Source organism: Sphaeramia orbicularis, chromosome 7 (assembly GCF_902148855.1).
Source record: "Sphaeramia orbicularis chromosome 7, fSphaOr1.1, whole genome shotgun sequence".
Taxonomy (NCBI): Eukaryota; Metazoa; Chordata; class Actinopteri; order Kurtiformes; family Apogonidae; genus Sphaeramia; species Sphaeramia orbicularis.
This window is the reverse complement of record NC_043963.1, coordinates 37,316,750-37,335,910: the sequence shown is the minus strand read 5'-3', so window position 1 is coordinate 37,335,910 and position 19,161 is coordinate 37,316,750. Positions and strand designations below refer to the sequence as shown.

At 38.6% G+C, this 19,161-nt stretch overlaps 1 protein-coding gene across 2 annotated transcripts in view; it reads left to right on the top strand.

Annotated features, from left to right (window-relative positions):
* The window catches only part of slc16a4 (solute carrier family 16 member 4), a 53,789-nt gene extending 35,188 nt beyond the window's left edge, over positions 1-18,601 (top strand). For both annotated transcript variants that reach the window (XM_030139758.1, XM_030139759.1), the window contains exons 9-11: positions 5,033-5,244; positions 11,647-11,740; positions 16,186-18,601. In XM_030139758.1, the coding sequence (XP_029995618.1) occupies positions 5,033-5,244; positions 11,647-11,740; positions 16,186-16,394 (515 nt within the window). In that variant the 3' untranslated portion in view covers positions 16,395-18,601. The remainder of the gene's footprint in view (positions 1-5,032; positions 5,245-11,646; positions 11,741-16,185) is intronic.
* Positions 18,602-19,161: the final 560 nt, after the last annotated feature.

Genomic DNA, 19,161 nt, shown 5'->3' with positions numbered 1-19,161 from the left:
ACACGTGGCGAGGCTTTATGAATAACTGAAACGCTACAGATGGCTTGGAGCAGTTAGGTGTGTGTTACATCCATCTTCTCTAATGTATTCTCTGGTAACCAGTCCGCAGTAGACCAGTAGAGGTGGAGTCATTGTCTTAGAAAAGGACAGAGGGTGTGAAGAACATCTGTTATCGCAGTCTGTAAAAGGAAGGAGAAAGGCTGGCAAAGATCCATAGAAAGTACTGACATTTCATTCCTTTCTTGCATTTTTTACATCGTCTTTGCCCTTCCAAAGGAAAGGGCTCCGTTTTTTTGCATTATGCATTGCTCCTCACTTGGTCTTAGGTTGCCAGAAGGGTGATTTAAAAATGTATTTTGAGCTTTTGAATCAGTCATTATACAATATTTAGAATATTATCACAATAGGTGCAATATTTTGTTTTAAATGTAGTGTGCAGCAGAAGCTGAACATCGCAGTTACTGAAAATGAGAAAACATATAAGTAAGGAGTGTCAAGCATACGCTGCGGCCTGTACAAGAAACACAGCCAAAACTGACATCTCTGTTAAGGAAAACTGCCATATTAAGTTACATCAGATGCTCTGAAGTAGAGAGAAAAGCTAAAAGGGTGACCTTTAAAATTTGTTTTTCAGTGCCTCTATGAGTAGTGAGAATATGGAGTATATGTTTATCATCATGGTCTTTATTTAGACTATTCAGACCATACCCCATTCACCTGAATAATACATTATATTGCTATTGTATGATTCAGCAATCAAACAACACATGCTACCTCAATGTAATTAGTGACAGAAGGATCCACTATTTCCGTAACAGTGAGATAAGGGTTGGGTTGTTTGGCAGATTTGACAGTAGAGACTGAACTTTGCTGTTAAGTTTTTGTTTGTAAAGTGCTTTTGTTCAGGTAAGGTAAAAACTGTGGTTTGGGTCAACATTTATTATATACATCATGAGTCTTTCATATCAGTGTGTGACTGTGTTTTCTGAATGGCATAAGCAAGAAAAAAGTTGTGAAGTAGTAAATTAATAGTTGTTTTCTGATTGTTTCCAAATGGTGTTGTTCTAAAGGTGGTGCAGTGGTTAGCACTGTCATCTCACAGCAAGAGGGTTTAGATTTTGATCCCTAGTTGGACTACTGCTTTTTTATCTGTGCAGTTTGTACGTTCTCCCCATGCTAAGCAGGTTTCCTCCATCAAGGACATGTTTGCTGGGCTAACAATCCTCTCAGTGTTGGTATAGATGTGGAGTTGGTCCTCAGGCACCATCAGTGCCAGCCCACTCCTCTTTGTGTATCTGCATGGATGGGTTAAATGCAGAGGTTCAGGGACAACAAAGGAAAACTCTGCTTTACTTAAAGCACAAGTAAATACATCCACACCTTTGTAGAACCCACAGGGAGGAGTTCTGAATACTTCAACCTGCACCTGCAACATGGAGGCACTCATACTGTAAATGTAGACACCCCAAAAAACACCAAAATAAGAGAAAAGTACGTATTTGAACTAAAACAAATACAAGCAAAGGGCAGTGTCTCTGCAGAAAGTGTACACATTGAGTTTGTCAAGAAATGATTATGAGGGACTATTATTGGATGAATCTACAGTGTTTTAAAGAGTATCTTACATTATGCCCTGTTACCATTCTTTTACTATAACCGACTGCAGCCAGAGCCTAAACTTAATGATCATAGTTAAACTTAAAGGTATGTTTAAAAAGCACCATGTGTGAATAGAACATTAGAATAACGACTGTATAAAAGTAGATATAAAAGCATCAGATGTGTTATGATTTGTGGTTTTTACAGAGATGTGCAATGGCAACATTTCACTCTGGTGATTGAGTTACAGACTGATGTGATTCTTGTAACTCAGGCACGTTTGTTCTGTCACATTCTTTGGTCATGTGCACTTTAGTGAGAGAGAAAGGCAGACAGAGCAGGGTGCCAGCCACACCACAAAGCCACCATCCCAGTGTCCCGCTGTCCCTCTTTTCCCCGACCCAGCGTTTGTCATAGAGGCCCATTGACTTGGCCGACGGAGGAAGGCCACTGTGGTCCGGGTCAGCCGCCTCGCCAGCCCACATCCACTTGCTCTGGAGCTCACTTGAGTCGCTAAGCAACAGCTCACTGAGTAAAGTTGCTGGCGTGGCGACAAGAGGGGCTCCCAGTTTTGATAAAGTTCAGTTCCAAAGTGGCTGATACTTTGCAGAGAGGCACTGAGGCGGTAATACACACAAAAGAGGAGGCAAGGCGGACCGACAGCAGTCTGTGAGAGGCTGGGAAAACCGACATGCCTTTTCTAACCTTTTGCTTTAATGTAGTGACTCAATGTCCCTATTTAAATGTAAACAAAAAGCATCTCCCCATGCCCACCGACCACCCATGGTCTCTTAATGACCTGAGGCATGCACATACTCCTGTGCCTGTTAGAAATAATCTATTGATTGTAGTTAGCTCAAGGTGCTACTTAGAGAGGCCGTATTTAAACAGCATTGGGTTGAGTTTGAACAGGAACAGCTGCAAGCCTGGACTAACATGCTGAGTTTAAAACACACAAACAAACTCACGACTTGTCTGTGTGCAAGCAGGAGACACCCCGGGAGATTGTCTTAGGTCGCTGGAGGAGGACATATAAACACTGCACAGCTGCCTCATGTCATCTTTCTATAACCTTGGTGGAGAGGAACACTAGATTCTGTTACATAAGAAAACCAGAGGTGTTCACTGATGAGGCACTTTATTACTTCTTAATTTGGACTTCATTCAAACCCCTGAAGGAGAAATAGGTATTTTGCAGATCATAATTTATTTGTGTGTTCAATAACATCTTGCTTCAAATTTGCTTGACTTTTAAAAATAGGATCCTGTACTTCATGCAGACTCCTTCATATGTTTAGCTGGCTTTTCATATGTTTTGGCATCAAGCTGAGTGTTAATTACTGCAGCATGCAGTATTGTGGTGTGGCATGGTGCAGAGGCTGAGCAGGGGATGGGTAGCACAGGTCTGCATAGAACCAGTTTGTTTCATTGATCAATGGCTCACCGCTGCCTGCTTGTTGCTATTCCTGCAACAGTCAATACACCACTGCAGTTTCCGCACCACCTATCACGTTCCAGTTGACCTCAGCAGAGAGCAGCGCATGCAGTATATGCTTCGTCATCATACTCGAGTGGAACAAACAATCAATCGGATGAGGTGGAATACATAATGAGTAGTGTTCCTGGGTGTTGCCCATATTAGAAAGACGTAAACAGACGAGTGTGATTGGGCGTCATTCCTTGTCTTACATACTAGGATTTGTCTGGGCAGACAAGTTTGGGTGCAGACATACATAGTTATTCTGCAGCTGCTTATTATCTACAACAGTCTTTCCCACCTGACCCCACCTATTAATACACCTACACCCATAAACACGCCCAGGCTTATTGAACATGAAGTGACTGATTTATTGTAAAATAACAAGGTGACAGTGATATGTGAAATACAACAGACAAACAACCACACTGCTGTAAGAAGTAAATATTTCACTTACTTTGTTTATGTAGTGTTACATATTGCATTTCATTACTTTGCTAATATATGCTTTAAACTGGAAAACAAACGTAAGTATGAATCATGCAGTGTAAACCTCACAACAGCACTCAACACTGATTGGCTTTATATGAACTTTTATTAAAATGTAATCATAAACTGATGGCAGATTACTTCCACTGAGCTGTGAATATTCTGATTTTAAAGTACAACTGCCAAAACAAAGAATGTAGATGACAAACACCACATGTTCTTATTGATTATAACCCATTTGTCATCACCAACACACTACATTTATTTTGCAATATAATTACATAACTCCACCAGAGATGCAGCAGCACTTGTACTACAGGATACAGGATTATCTAAATGCTGGCAAATTATATAATTCTTTAATAGTATAAATTTTATTTTTATTTATTTTAAAGAAAAAATTTTAAATTTTATTTATTTATATATATATATATATATATATATATATATATATATATATATATATATATATATATATATATAGTTAATGTAATTAACTTGGTGAAAAGAGCAGAATATCTGTGTAATGCCACTGATATTCAGATGCATCACATACTGTAGTTCATATTAGGGTTGAACAATATGGACCAAAAATCTTACACCATGGCATTTTCTACAAAGTGGGCTAAATGTTCTTTTTATGAAAACAGAAACTATGTTCAAAAATGATATATTACAAAAGTCAGTATTTAATAAAGAGAGGCCTATCAGAGTTGTTTTCTCCAATGATAACCAATCAAATATAGCAGAGAGCAGTAACATGTTTTCCTGTCTAAATCAACAAAACACACAACAGAGCAACACACCTATACTGATTTTTTTAAAAATTATATTGTCTTATTCTATGTCTTAACTGATATACTTTAAAAAGTCAATTTAGCCCAGAGCCTTTGCAGTACACATTAATCTAATAACACAATAGTGCTATACTACTTCTTCCTAAAAGACGTTTGCATTATTCAGTGTGTTCAGTTTTATGGATATACCATATGTAGCCCTAATTGGATCTGTTTGCTAAATGTTAAATGTGACTTTTGATTATTGAAGTAATTGTTAGTTACAGAGACTAGTGAGGCTTTTGTTTTTGGAACAAATCAAAAACTCCATTACTGAAGAGGAGCAGCTTCCTGTTACTACCTGAATATTTTATTGAATGTCTCTCACAGTCTGACCTCCTTCCCATTCTGCAGCATTTAAGAAGCTGCTTGGAACAACAGGATGTGTTGGCATTTTGACTCATTTTTCATCCTCAACCTTTTTGTTCTCACCAAGTCATTAATTTGAATGATGTGCATTATTTGAGTAGTTTTATCGTTTTAAGATTTATTTAGCAGGATCATTAATGGGAAAATTACTTTTTTATTGGAAAATCATGTAAAACAAAAATAAGTCTTCATAGTGAGGGCTTTTTATGTCAGAGCATTGTTAAATGTTTTCATCATTATGTATCATGTGCCTTTGTTGCAGGTATCACAGAAACCATTGCCCAGCTGGCCTCAGGCTGGGTCACAGACAGAAATTTGTTTCACAAGTATCACTATCACAAGGCCTACCTGATCCTTTGTGGACTGGTCAACCTACTGTCCCCTCTGGCCACCTCCTACATCCTGCTGATGGTTTACGCCATCTTCTTTGCCATCTTCTGCGGGGGCTACATGGCACTACTGCTGCCTGTCCTGGTAAGAAAACACACCTGAGAATGACATTTTCCTTCAGTAAATAAATGAACCTCAGCATCTACAGCAGCAAAATACATTCAAGGTCAGTTTATAGGGCTTATTTCAGATGTGTGCTAAATTATAGATGCAAAACACTGTAATTCAAACTAATATAAATCCAATCACCAAAAAGAGTCGCAGGAAGAAAAACAATTTACATATTATGTTTCCCTTCCTTAATAATAAGACACACTTAATAAATATGCATAGTACCCCCTTTCTACTCACCTTTTCTTTTTTCATATATACTCATCAGTACTCAAATACAGCATTATGGCCATCTTAACCTAAATAAGTTCATAATGTCATATTTTTTACATTCATTTTCCTGAACTGAATGATATTAGTCATTATCCAATTCCTGCTTCATAAAATGTGCAGAAATACAGATTTGCTGTAACATCATCCATTCATTCAACCTTTATTTGTATCTAAAAATGTTAACAGTAGCAAACAAAATACAGAATACTATTCCATTAAAAAGTGAGTAGTTTGTAAAGATAGTTTAAGCTGATTTATGCTACGTTTTTATGTATGTTTTAAGGAAATGTCCCAGAGAAACTATAAGTAGCGTGTCCATACTCAGCTGAATAATGTGATTTGTTCACTAAAGAAAGTGTTACATAGCCAGGCATGTTGTCATTTAAGGCTTTATGAATAAAAAGAAACCAGTGCCTGTTACATCTTAGGGTTAAAAGACCCCTTTCAGCCTTTTCATATACATGCATTGACTTGTGATGAGTTTGATTGTTCAGGCAGAGGCAGAGGCGTTCCTAGAGACAATATCACTGTAATCCAAGACAGATTCAGTGATGCATTTCCTACTGAGAATGACAAAATGGGTTATGTTTCAGTGTGTGGTATGAGATAATGTAGTACGTGCGTGCAGACTTTCAGAAGTTATATTTCCTGCTATGATTCTCAATGTTTTATCTTAATGTAGTCAGTGGGTGTCATACAAGCTTATAGGACAGATTCAGGAAAGAAAAAGATCCATAAATAACACTGTATGTTCACTCATGTATGTTCACAAATGTACACAACAGGTCAGCTGTACATGAAAAATCTGATTTATATCAACTTTACAGCATAGATATTGAAGAAAGATAATGAAATGTGCAACTTTTTGCACACTTTCAACAAATTTCTTGAAGAAATTACAAACTTTAATTCTGTTTATGATGTAATGACATCAGGTGTACCAAATGAAAAAGAAATGTGTTTAAAACTGAAACACAACTGCACGTATATGATGACACTATATGGACAGAAGTATTGGGACACATTGAATTCAGATGTTTCATTCTTATGTTAACAGGCTACAAGACGATAATGACAAATGTCATAATAAAATTTCACATCATTTAAAATACCATTAGCTTATAAAATTCTTCACAGTTTGTTTTTACTTAATTTTACTCATAATTTATATGTTTTTTTTATCATTCTAATTGTTTTAAATGTTCTTCCTCAACGTTTCTAAAGTATCTGTCACATTCCTTCAACTCACACCCTGGAAGAAAAATCAGCCTATACAATGAAAATAAATATTGATTTGACATTTATCATGATAACTATTGACAGGATGATTTTTAATATGATAACATTTTAAATCAATGGGAAGAGGAAATCCTGTAAGCTGTAGGTGTGAATTGTCCCAATATTTTTGTCCATATAGTGTTGCTAGGGACCATTCAGTAAAGCAACCAGAAAACGGGATTAAAGTGTCAAAAAAAAATGTTCAATTTACCCAAATTTCAAGAACAATATAGAGCCAAGCTTATAATAACTAGGCTAAAAGAGGTTAAGACAAAATAACAGCAAGTAAAAAAAGAAAACTTTAAACTGACCCGATGCAACTGATGACTTATTATTTTCCCTCTAAATGAATATGTCTTTTCTAGTACTAAACAAGGGATTAACAGTTGTCATGTTGTTGATGCAGGGTGAAGTTTTTAAATGACTTTATTAGTGTAAACCTATAGGTGTTTAGTTTCACTGTAGTAACAAAGGAAGTGAGAAAAATCAGCAACTTTAAAGAACCAGAAATCAAAAAATGTGACTCTGTTAGTCAGTTGATCTGTTGAATGTCAGAGAACAAGACAGGAAGTAGAAGTATTTCTGAATCAATCTTATTCATTGTGATGTTCATAATGTTGTAGAATATGATCGGCCTCATGGTGGTTCAGTATTATTTGACCTTAGACCCATCGCTCAGTGTTTCATGTGTTATTATTAGCACTGAAGGCTCCACAGTATCAGACACTCTAAACTGGTGAAATCACAGTTTGCATGGGGGGGGGGGGGGCTTTTGTACTACGTAAAGGTGAAGTGGGTTCATTACATCATTGTGTCACGCACTGAAGAGAAACGTATCCTCCAAGCCAACCATTGTAGATGTTTCCCGACATCCGTTTATGGGTGGAACGGCATATTAAGTCAGTGAGTATCCAGTATCTCGGGGTCATATCACCTGAAAACAAAAACGTGGGGGATCACTTATGGAGATGGTGTGTTCTCAAAGGCCAGGACATGCCTCTGGCCTCAATGATGACAAGTGTGATCATTTATTTTCCATGTTAAGATCTTGTCAAACTAGTTTTATAGTAACATTTGGACATACTCAAAAAAACAAACAAACTATCAACTAGTTTTAACCTGGCAAAAAAAAATGTAAAAATAAAAACTTCTGTCTTTTCTCCTAAACTGTTTAATAAAGGTTAAGTGTATAATTCATATGTGAACAAAAGGGTCACCCCACCCATGAAATCTAAAACACAGGCTGAAAACTGACAGATACTACAAGTCAACTAAATCTGAGTTTTTTATATATTACAACAAGAAGTTTACTTACATCAGGAATGATGATGTCAATAAAAACATTAGTCACATGTCAACACAAAACCTTTTGATATGCCTCTCTACAGTTAAAGTGACTTTGAAAATTTACTCTTGTTAAGTCTGAATATTAATTTGCGCTGTCTGGTATATTTAGAAGACAACACTGGGATTTTAGGGTTTACACTGAACAACCCTGATATGTATACTGTTGTCTGTAAAATTAGAGAACAGTATAAGTAAAGTAAAGTAAGTAAATTTTATTTATAGAGCACTTTTCACAGACAGAGTCACAAAGTGCTTTATCAATTCAAATCAGAATCAAATTAAGTTTACAGAGACCCAACAGAATCCTTCAGGGGCAAACACTTGTGATTGGTGACAGTGGCGAGGAAAAACTTCCCTTTAACGGGCAGAAACCTCGAGCAGACCCAGGCTCCTGAAGGATGGCTGTCTGCCTTGACCAGTTGGGGTTAAAGAGAGAGAGAGAGAGTAAAGGAGGAGAAAAGAGAGAGCGATAGAGATATAGAGAGACTGGGGGGGGGGATGACACATGGAGTACGCTATGATGAATACATAGAGTGTAATCAGTCTGTGGTGGTCCTGGGTCAGGTGGGAGACTAAAAAGCCTTTTTGAACAGGAGGGTTTTGAGGTGTTTCTTAAAGCTCTCTACAGAGTCCATGGACCGTAGGTGTAGAGGCAGGTCATTCCATAGACGTGGTGCCACAGCTTTAAAAGACCTGTCACCGCGTGTGCTAAAACAGGTCCGTGGAACCATCAGCAGGTACTGTCCTGAAGACCTCAAGCTACGAGTCGAGCTGTAGGGCTGGATCAGGGAAGCAATGTATGCAGGGGCCTGGCCATGTAGGGCCCGGAAAGTTAGCACAAGAATTTTGAAATGAAGACGATATAGAACAGGGAGCCAGTGGAGAGATTTAAGGATGGGAGTGATGTGGGTTCTCCTGTTTGTGCGGGTCAGGAGCCTGGCAGCAGAGTTCTGGACAAACTGTAGACGGGCCAGCTCCTTCTTGTTTAAGCATGTAAACAGGCTGTTGCAGTAGTCTAAGCGAGAAGATACGAAAGCGTGAACGATCATCTCGAGCTCATTTGTGGACACCATAGATCTGAGTTTGGAGATGTTGCGTAGGTGGAAGAAACAGTTTTTGACTAGGTGTTTGGAGTAGAATTCTAAAGACATGTCCTGGTCAAAGATGACACCCAGATTCCTCAGTTTTGTCTTTACCGAGGAACTCAGGTCTCCAAGGTGATGTTTGATCCCTGGGATTGCACTATCCGGGGCAATGATGAGGGTCTCAGTTTTGCTGGAGTTCAGCTGGAGGCTGTTATCATTTAGCCACTGCTTCAGCTCTGACAAGCAGTTGATTAAGGAACTCAGTTTGTGGGGCTCAGAGGAGTTAAAGGAGCAGTATATCTGGATGTCATCCGCGAATAGATGATAGGAGACATCACTGTACTGTCGGATAATGTGGCCAAGTGGGAGGACATAGAGTAAGAATAGGACTGGTCCCAGGACAGAGCCTTGGGGCACACCACACAGTAGATCTGCTGAGTCAGATTGGAAGTTGTTTATTGACACAGTGAAGCTTCTGCCGGTCAGGTAAGAGGAGAACCAGTCTAGCACATGACCTGACATCCCTACCAGGTCCCTCAGTCTCTCAATCATTATGGTATGGTCCACTGTGTCAAAGGCCGAGGAGAGATCTAGCAGGACCAAGACCGTGGATTTCCCGGAGTCAGCCGCCATCAGGATGTCACTAGACACTTTTAATAGTGCGGTTTCTGTTGAGTGGCGTTGTCTAAACCCAGACTGAAAAGTGTCATAGATCTGGTGTGTCTCCAGAAAAGCTGTAAGTTGTTTAGACACTGCTTTCTCAAGGATTTTGGCCAATAGGGGGAGCTTTGAAATGGGCCTGTAGCTTTTGAAGTCTGTGGGGTCCAGTGTGGTTTTCTTTAGTTTAGGTTCTATGATGGCCTGTTTGAAGGAGCTGGGAAACAAACCAGTTGTGAGCGACAGGTTAAAAAACTTTATGACCCATGGTCCAATAGTGTCAAAGACACCGACAAGGAGCTTATGGGGGAGGATGTCTGCAGAGTTGGAGGAGGGTTTCGTTTTGGATAAAAGTGCTGAGATGTCCTCCCGTGTCACAGGGTCGAAAGAGGACCAGGTTTGCAGAGGGGGATCAGATAGGGTCAGACGGCCAGAGGGTGGTGGGATATTGTGTTTAATATCCCTGATCTTGTCTGTGAAGAAGTTTAGGAAGTCATTGCTGTCAGCTTTACAGAGCACAGGGGCAGCAGGGACAGCAGGGGACACAATGGACTGGATTGTGTCAAAGATTACTTTGGGGTATGTTTACCTCCTCCTGAAATGATTGTGACAATGTGATTTATTAACTGAAACTCCGTATGTAACCATTGCACCAAAGATGATTACTGATGTGTATAAATAGGAATAAAAAGAGGAATGTGTCTGAAAACGAAATTATCCCAACTTTATGGGCAATAACATACTAAGATTCAGTATGCTTTGAACAACTGTGGAGATGTGTGATCATTGTTGATTACATTTTGCTCTATTTAGCAGTTTGAATATTAAGGAAATGGTTTTTAACACACCATTGTGTAGATGTAGATAAGACAACTCTAACTCCTCCTTCACCTCTGTGCAGCTGACAATGATGTATAAAAAGATCACAAATGACAAAATAGTCAAACAGTCAATAGTCAAATAGTCAAAGAAGAATATACAGTCGCAGAAAAAATTATTAGACCACCCTTGTTTTCTTCAATTTCGTGTTCATTTTAATGCCTTGTACAACTAAAAGTACATTTGTTTGGACAAATATAATGATAACAACAAAAATAGCTCATAAGAGTTAAATTTCAGAGCTGATGTCTAGCCATGTTTGATGTTTTCTTAATAATAATAAAAATCACTTCAGTTCTCACATCAATATCTATGTCATTGTACAGACCAAAACAGTGCTTTTAGGCATTCCATGTTTTCTTTTCTGTCAGTTTGAGTCACATGATACATACAGGAGTTCATACTTCATTGCATAACCATTGTTTTTGATGACTTTTGAAAGTGTAATAATTTTTTCTGTGTATTTACCTGCACAAGCATGCACACAAAGCTATATATGGTTTAATATTAAATGTAAATCACCAGGACAGTAAGGACTTATTTTGTGAACTGAAAATAAAATAGACTCTCTCACAACATATTAAAAAGACTTCTGTACAGTAGTTGATCTACACAAAATGCAGATGCAATAAGCATAAAATGTCTTTATAGAAGAGTGTACAATTGCTGTCACACTTAATAAATGTACTCATATGTACATACAGCTTAAATCTAGTGTGTTTAAAGGTATGTATACTACTTATTATTGTTAACTAGAGAGACATAAAATAGGTAGAATTTCCCCTTCGTTGCCAAATACTAATAAAAACCTTAAAAAGTGGAGAGAGTTCAGGTCTGTGTGTTTTGCGCTCTGCAGGTTGATCTCGTGGGCTCTGAGAAACTCAACAACTCCATGGGCTTCTCTATGTTCTTTGTTGGCCTGGGTTGCCTCACAGGGCCTCCTTTGGCAGGTGAGTGGAAAACATTAGGGAAACCCACACTCGTGCTAACCTACTTTTCCATATGGAAATATGTGTATATAAATCCATACATGTGCTCTGCATGTGCACGGGTTTGCAGTCATGACGTTGCTTTTTTAAAATGATTTGTGACACTGAGGGCAAGGAGAAGTTTGTACAGGTGTTTTCTGTGTGTCAGACCTTCATACAGGGAGTAAAGGAGTGAGAGGACCGTTGAGGGGGGTTGATAAGACTTTGTTATGAACATTTCTTTTGTGTGCTGTTGAAGCACATATTTCACGGGGCCCTTGAGTCCTCACAGTGCCTCAAAGTGTGAGTGAGTTCACGCAGCCACTGTGCAGTGTGTAAAATGAGGCACACAAGAGAAAAACAACCTACAGTTAGTGCAGCTTTCAGCGCCAATTGGGATTTTGGGGTCTTTGACAAAAATGCATACAGAGGTTAGTGGGTCAGATTTCATCCTACCTCCTAGCAAGTCACATCATATCTTTAGAAAAATATAGTTGTATTTGTGGCTGAGGTTCAGTCACATCGTTTAAAGAAATGGCAGATTCTTTTTCTGTTTTTCATGTGTCTGGGTGTGTCCATACAGTTGCGTTGTCAAAGTGTTTGAATGTTTTTCTGGTGAACCTGATGCACTGTCAGTCCTCTGCTGGTAAAACTGGTATGTTTTACTTTAACGTGCATTCACCAACATATTTTTTGTAACCGTGTCATTTCCAGGAAAGGTTAACCCTTCATGCTCTTGTCAGTCACATTTGGCCTCATTTAACTTGTAAGAGTGGGGGTGGGGTCGGGGGGGCTTCCCTTGAACCTACTGACAGGGGCCATACCTAGAGTATTGGGCAACTCTTAAGGGGAGCCCATTGATTTAGGGGCTGAAACATGACTAACGACCCCCTTTAGGGTGGTACGGAAATAGCATGTGGCTCTGTTTACCATCCCTGCAGCTCATGGTAGAAAGCACCGACATTAGACCAACTGTGGTCCCTCCCTGAGATGAGGCCACAGGTCGTGCTAACTTTCCCTTTGACTGGTCCCTCCCCTCAGGAGTCAGGGCATCCTACTCATTTAACTGTCTCACCAGCAGCTTTGGTCTCGTCATACCTGTTTTTCATTTGTTCTGGGATGAGGTGTGATGCTCAAATTCACTTATATCGAGTGAAACATCAGTGTGGTTCAAATAGGGAAAAAAAAGAACATAATAGACAGGAAAGTATGAGTCATAACCAGTGTAGTTTACACTGGGCTGCACATGATGTCTGCATGTGTGTGCTCTCACTCTGCTGTAAGCCTAAAGCTATGTAAAGTCTGTCAGACCCCAAATGTATCTGCTTTAAAAGTTCCATTAAAACACTACCTAAGCTGTTTGATATTTAGATATATTCTGTTAAAATTATCACGTTGTATTCTCACTGCTGTATTTTTTTGAGGATATGTGGATTTGGCAACCCAAACTAAATCTATGTCAGAAATATACAATTCAGTGGAAATCTTCAAAGAGGATGACAGGTTACAAAAGCGCACACTTTTAGAAGTACAGATATTTGGGGGGAAAAAAGACAACACTTGTGCAGAAAATGTTTACCAGTACAGAACAAAAAGGTCCAAGACCCTTTGAGAAACTTTTGTATCAACTTAACCTCAAGTCATTTTAACATATATTGCCTTAATTCAGATACAATAAAAAATGAAACATTAAAAATAATAAGCAATAACTTTGTTTCAATGTACAAATACGTTTTCTGTGTCAATTCAACAATAAAAGTAATTTTTTTCTACAGTGCAGTCTTTTATTGTGTGTTATAGGCAGCAATAAATACACCAAATGATCATATTTTATTTAGTTAAATCTGTCTAGATGTTGGGATGACATGCAATGATGCAAAATTAAAAGAACTCATAATTTCCCTCTGATGCATCAGTTAAAAGTTGTGAGCCTCTTTTGAAAATGTAAGGGGTAAAAACTAAGAAGTTGTCAAAAATAAATAAATAAATATTGAAGTAATGTACAGATGCCTGACTTGACTCAAGTACAGAAATGAAGTATTTGCATTTTGTTACCTCCAATGCTGTGTTACAGCTGGCATGTGAGCCGGACATAATGATGGACACGGGACCACAAGTAACAGATAAACTAAGGGTTATTGAAACAATGGAAAACTGAATCAGACCAAAACAAAGACCAAACGTCTTGATAGAAGCACTTAAGTGTGCTGCTGAAGCAGGTGGCCTGTAAAACTGAAACAGAGAGAGTGAAATAAAGGGTCTGCTTATATAGGTGGACCGGCAGGAACCCCAACAGGAAGCTTTCAAAATAAAGCTGGATGTAACACCCCCCTCCCCATTAAGATGGCACCTGAAGGGTGGTGCCCATGAACCCTTGATAGAGCATCAGCAGCAATGTTTTCCTGGCCTTTTTTGCGACGATGTCCAAGTTGTAATTTTCAGTGATGTTGGCCCAATGCGTCAGCTTCTGGTGGTTGTTGTACATTAAATACCAGTGGATAATGTTCTGTGTACACAACAACTGATGGGAGAGAACATGTCACATACACTTCAAAATACTCTAGGACTGACAACAAGGGTTTCCTTCTCAGTTGCATGAGGACCAGCAAATATGGTGTACAACAAAGAACCTAGTATTAGCAAGAATGTCAACACCGAGTTGCCAGGTTGAAAATGTTGAACTGCATTTTTGTCAAATTGCAGATTCATTGTAGCTTGTGTTTTTGCCATTACCTGTTTTGCTACTCCATAAGCACCATGCAATGTCTCTCTACTACCAAAATATCCTGCTTAACCAGAGCATTCACAATAGTTTTACAGAAATCTTCCTATTAGTGTTTCTCTGCATAATGTTGTCATAGTGTCTTGCACCCAATTGAAGGTCCTTTTTTGTGCAGGACCAAAGTTGCTGCACATCAGGATCAGCAAACAAACATGTGCAAATCAAACATTACGACAAAGTGAATATAAACAAACACACTAAACAGTAGCAACACTCACCTGCCACTAACCTACAAAATGATTCACAAGAATATCACACGTAATGGGAAACAACAGCTACAAAGTGCAGCAAACACCACACTCACACAAGCATCCAAATGCAGTCCTTCACAAACCCCTGAGTACTACACTATGTAGTCTACTCAGCAGAACCACACACACACACACACACCTACACCTACACACACACACACACACACACACTAGCCCAGAATTAACAAAAATGAGCTAACACAGAAGCCAACTCACTCAACCTCACACAAACAACCAGGGCTAACAATCGGACAGCAGCCACAACTTTAAATGCACCACACAAGGTTTCAACACTAGAACCTGCCCAGGCCCCTGTCTTGTAAAATTGTGGATAACTCTATCGTCCCGACGAGCCCCCATTATTATGTTACAGCTGGCTCCTGACCCACACATAATGATGGACACAGGACCATGAGTAACAGATAAACTAAAGTTTATTGACACAGTGGAAAACTGAATCAAACCAAAACGAAGCCCAAACATCTTGATAGAAGCACCTAAGTGTGCTGCTGAAGCAGGTGGCCTGTAGAACTGAAACAGAGACAGAGTGAAATAAAGGGTCTGCTTATGTAGATGGACCGGCAGGAACCCCAACAGGAAGCTTTCAAAATAAAGCTGGATGTAACAGCTGATGAAGAACTGAATGATAGTTATAAACCATTGTTTAATTCTTTGTAGATTTCAAGTCTGCAGTTTAACTTGAATAAATCAGTAATGAGGAGGTTTTGAAACTGAAAATGTGTCACTTGATTTTGTTTAACCCATAAAGACCCAAACGTCCACCGATGACCAAAAGCAGCCACTGATCTAAACTGTTTAATACCTGTTAATCTACGAATCCTTTCAATCCATGTAAATAATTGTTGTAAAATACAGTTTGTCATCATTTCATGGTCATTAGATATGACCCATTTGGACATTCTGTAGTGGTCATGCAAACACTATCATCTTCTGCAACATAGACTGATAAATAACGGTGGATGAAGGCACTTGGCTTATGTTCAGTTAATTGTATATATTTTTTAGAAAAGTCAGTTTTTCTTCAGTTTTCTCTGTTTTGAAATAATAACCTTTGAATTTACTCTGAGCTGTAACGAACATCTACTCGATCAGTGAATTAAATATAAGAAAATACATGATTTTCGCTGTAAAAATGCATGATATTATAACAAATGGTGATAAATTGGTTAAGAAAGGTTAGAAATAGAGAAAAATTAATTTGGGAAGTACTTTGGTAAGTAGCATTGGGTCTTTATTTGAATGAATCAAAAAGCAGCCTGTGACCTTAAGAGTCTCAATTAAAGACACCATTAGGAAGCCGTTGTCTATTTTCTCCATCTTGTTGAATGCATTTGTTTATATCTGACCGGTCCTTTGTTGGTGTTGTTTTTCAGGATTTCTGTACGACTACACTCAGACGTACGACTGTTCTTTTTACCTGGCCGGCCTCTGCTATCTGCTCTCCTCTCTGTCTCTGTTCATGGAGCCACTGGCTCAGCGTTGGAAGGCCAGGAAGAAATTAGCCCAATCCAAGACAGCTGAGAGCAGCTGTAAAACCAACGGCTGCTTCACCCCTGACCGGCTGCAGAACGGCGCTGTGTAGAGGAATGAAAACCAGGGAATGCCTTCGTTCTTGAACCAGCATGCTCATGACTTGCCTTGGGCCTGCATACCTTAGACCTGAATGTGACTCTGGCCTAAGGTTACACCCTAAGTGACCCCTTTATTTCTGCAGAGAAGATTATGACTCCATGATGACTAAGAACATTTATATCATAGGACATTGGTGAATAGTGATTGTGGTGTACGTCGTAAGAGCCAAAATTTAGCATTTTGCAAAAATATTATACCCTGTTTATCTTATAAGAGGCACATGTATCAAACCTGAAAATGGTATCACACAATAGACATCCAGCACTTTTTTACAGGAGCTCTGCAACCATAACTTATTAAAGCATATAATTCTATTTTCAATAATATTACAATCACTTTACAGTAACATCCGAATGCACATAAATTGATGGTACTTAGCTATGCATTTAAACTAAATGTTTTTCATGTAATGGAAGCACATAATTGAAGATCAACCTTCTTTGGAAACCTCCTGTATCTGTATACCTGTACTCACAGACATGCACTTTGGGCCAGGTTATGATAATGCTGCATGATATTTCCTCTGACCTTTTACTGCCAGATAGTTACGATACTGAGTAAACTACATGATTACGGCCTGCTTCTGTGACATAATACTATAATCTGCAAAGCCAAAAAGCAATTAAAGCTTCAGTAGTTTAACAGACAGAAAATGTGTATCTTGCCCCGACAAGAGCATTGTAGGCATGGGGTTTATTGTATAGCATGTACTGGCATTTATTAAAAAAAAAAATAATGTTTTATATTAAACTAAAAACCTCAGTTGTAACCTCCAAGCACTACACATCAAACTAGAGACTGCCATTTGCCTATTGTGAGACGATGATGGTAAGTTGGTGATGACACTTTAATGTAAGATAAAGGTCACACCTAGCTTATCACGTGGGCCGTCCTATGCAAGTGCACGCAAACTCACACAGATTTTGGTGTGACTGTCAGGACACACGCACTCACTGTCCTTTTGGATTCTATGTGAAAACACGTTTGGTCGAGTTTTAATCTGAATATTTTGAACACAGTTGGACCAGCGGCCAACGGAGCTGACGGGCTCCACTGAAACAGCAGGGTTTTCTTTCTTTACAGTGTCAACTTTTTATGTCTGTGTGAATCTCTGACCAGCTGTATTACAGGACGTTTGCTGATGTTGCCCGGATAAATTCGCACTGCACGTTACCCCAACTGGAAACTGTTGCACAGCCTCTTCAGTGCCTGCAGGCAGCCAACTAATGGCAATGCAACTTTTAATTATGTTGTGTTATACATGGGAGTCTTATTGGTTGTGGAATCTTTTTTTAATGCAGTAGATGTTTATTTTGTGTTTTCAGTGGGTTCCTTGTTTTTCACCACTGTTTGCCTTATAAGGTACTGAAATGTATCTTTACTAACTTCCTGTGATGTCAGCCAAAGACACATTAGAAATCTACCTACAACTTGAAGCTTATTTTTTAGGAAACAATGTGGACAGTGTTGATAATTTCTAACCTCTGTGACCATCCGTTATTCTAAGCCATCTCCATGGCCTAATATGTATGTGTTTTGTTACACTGCCCTCTTGTGGGTGTGGAAGACTTCTACTCAAAGAATGCTGTCTCAATTAGTACCAAATTATTCCCCCTCAACTCACTTTCACAATACTGAGCAAGGCTCTTTGTATTGTTTCAATAAGGACAGTCATGCACAAAAGCTCTTTTGGCTCACGAGTTACATTCACCACCGCTATGTTCCTGAGATTGAGGGCCACTGAATATTTTGTACTATAAGTCTTTTATGAAAAGTTTTTGATGCTTTAAGAGTAGGTTTTGGATTTTACTTATTAGTCATTTGGTTGTTTTACAGAGGTGTGTGCTAAAGCAATACCTTAAAGAAATGTATATCCTGTTGGTGATGTGTCAAATATCACTGATAAGGAACTGAGCTCCATCTGACGCTGTTTGATCATATATGTTGGTTACATTTATGGGTGAAGCACCGTTTTGTCACTACTCTGGCTTCTGGATTTGTTAACTGATCAAGTTTAGAGATTATACTTAACCAATCAAAGATATCCTGTTCCCATAGAGTTCATTTTAACAATGCACCGTCAGCAGTAATAAACTGGCGTGTTTCTCAATGTCTCTGTTCTTGTGTGATTCAGAAATCAGAGCAATAAATTCGCTGATGGCAGGTAAAAAAAATAAGAATTCACATGTTGCAGTGTCTTTAACATATTTTATTGATGTATTTTTTCAGACATACTGGTGGTAATGTGCACATGTATACATTCATCTATATTACATTCAGTTCCATTTTGAACTAAAATAAAAAAAATTAAAAAAAAAAAAAAAAAAAACATTTGTGGTTTACCTCTTTACCCAAGGCAAATTATTGAAATTTTCATTGAATTTATTGATTTTAAACTCAATGAAATTAGGAAAAGTTGCAATAATTTGTCTTGGGTAAAAGTTAAAATTCAGTAATTTCTTACTGTTACAGTATTTTTACTCAAATAAACCTGTTACTTACAGTCATGATGAGTCTCTGGTGCCCTGGAAACAAAGTGACCTGTCAACTGTCCAGGAGACATCTGTATGGAAAACATAAAGATGTGTTTTAACTTTGACCAGTTTATAATTTGAACTGTTACCATACAACAGTGTGAATACTCTGTATGCAACTGTTCTGTCATTTAAAAACTGTTAGCGGTAAAACACCAGTCCAAGTGACTGGTTTGGAGAACA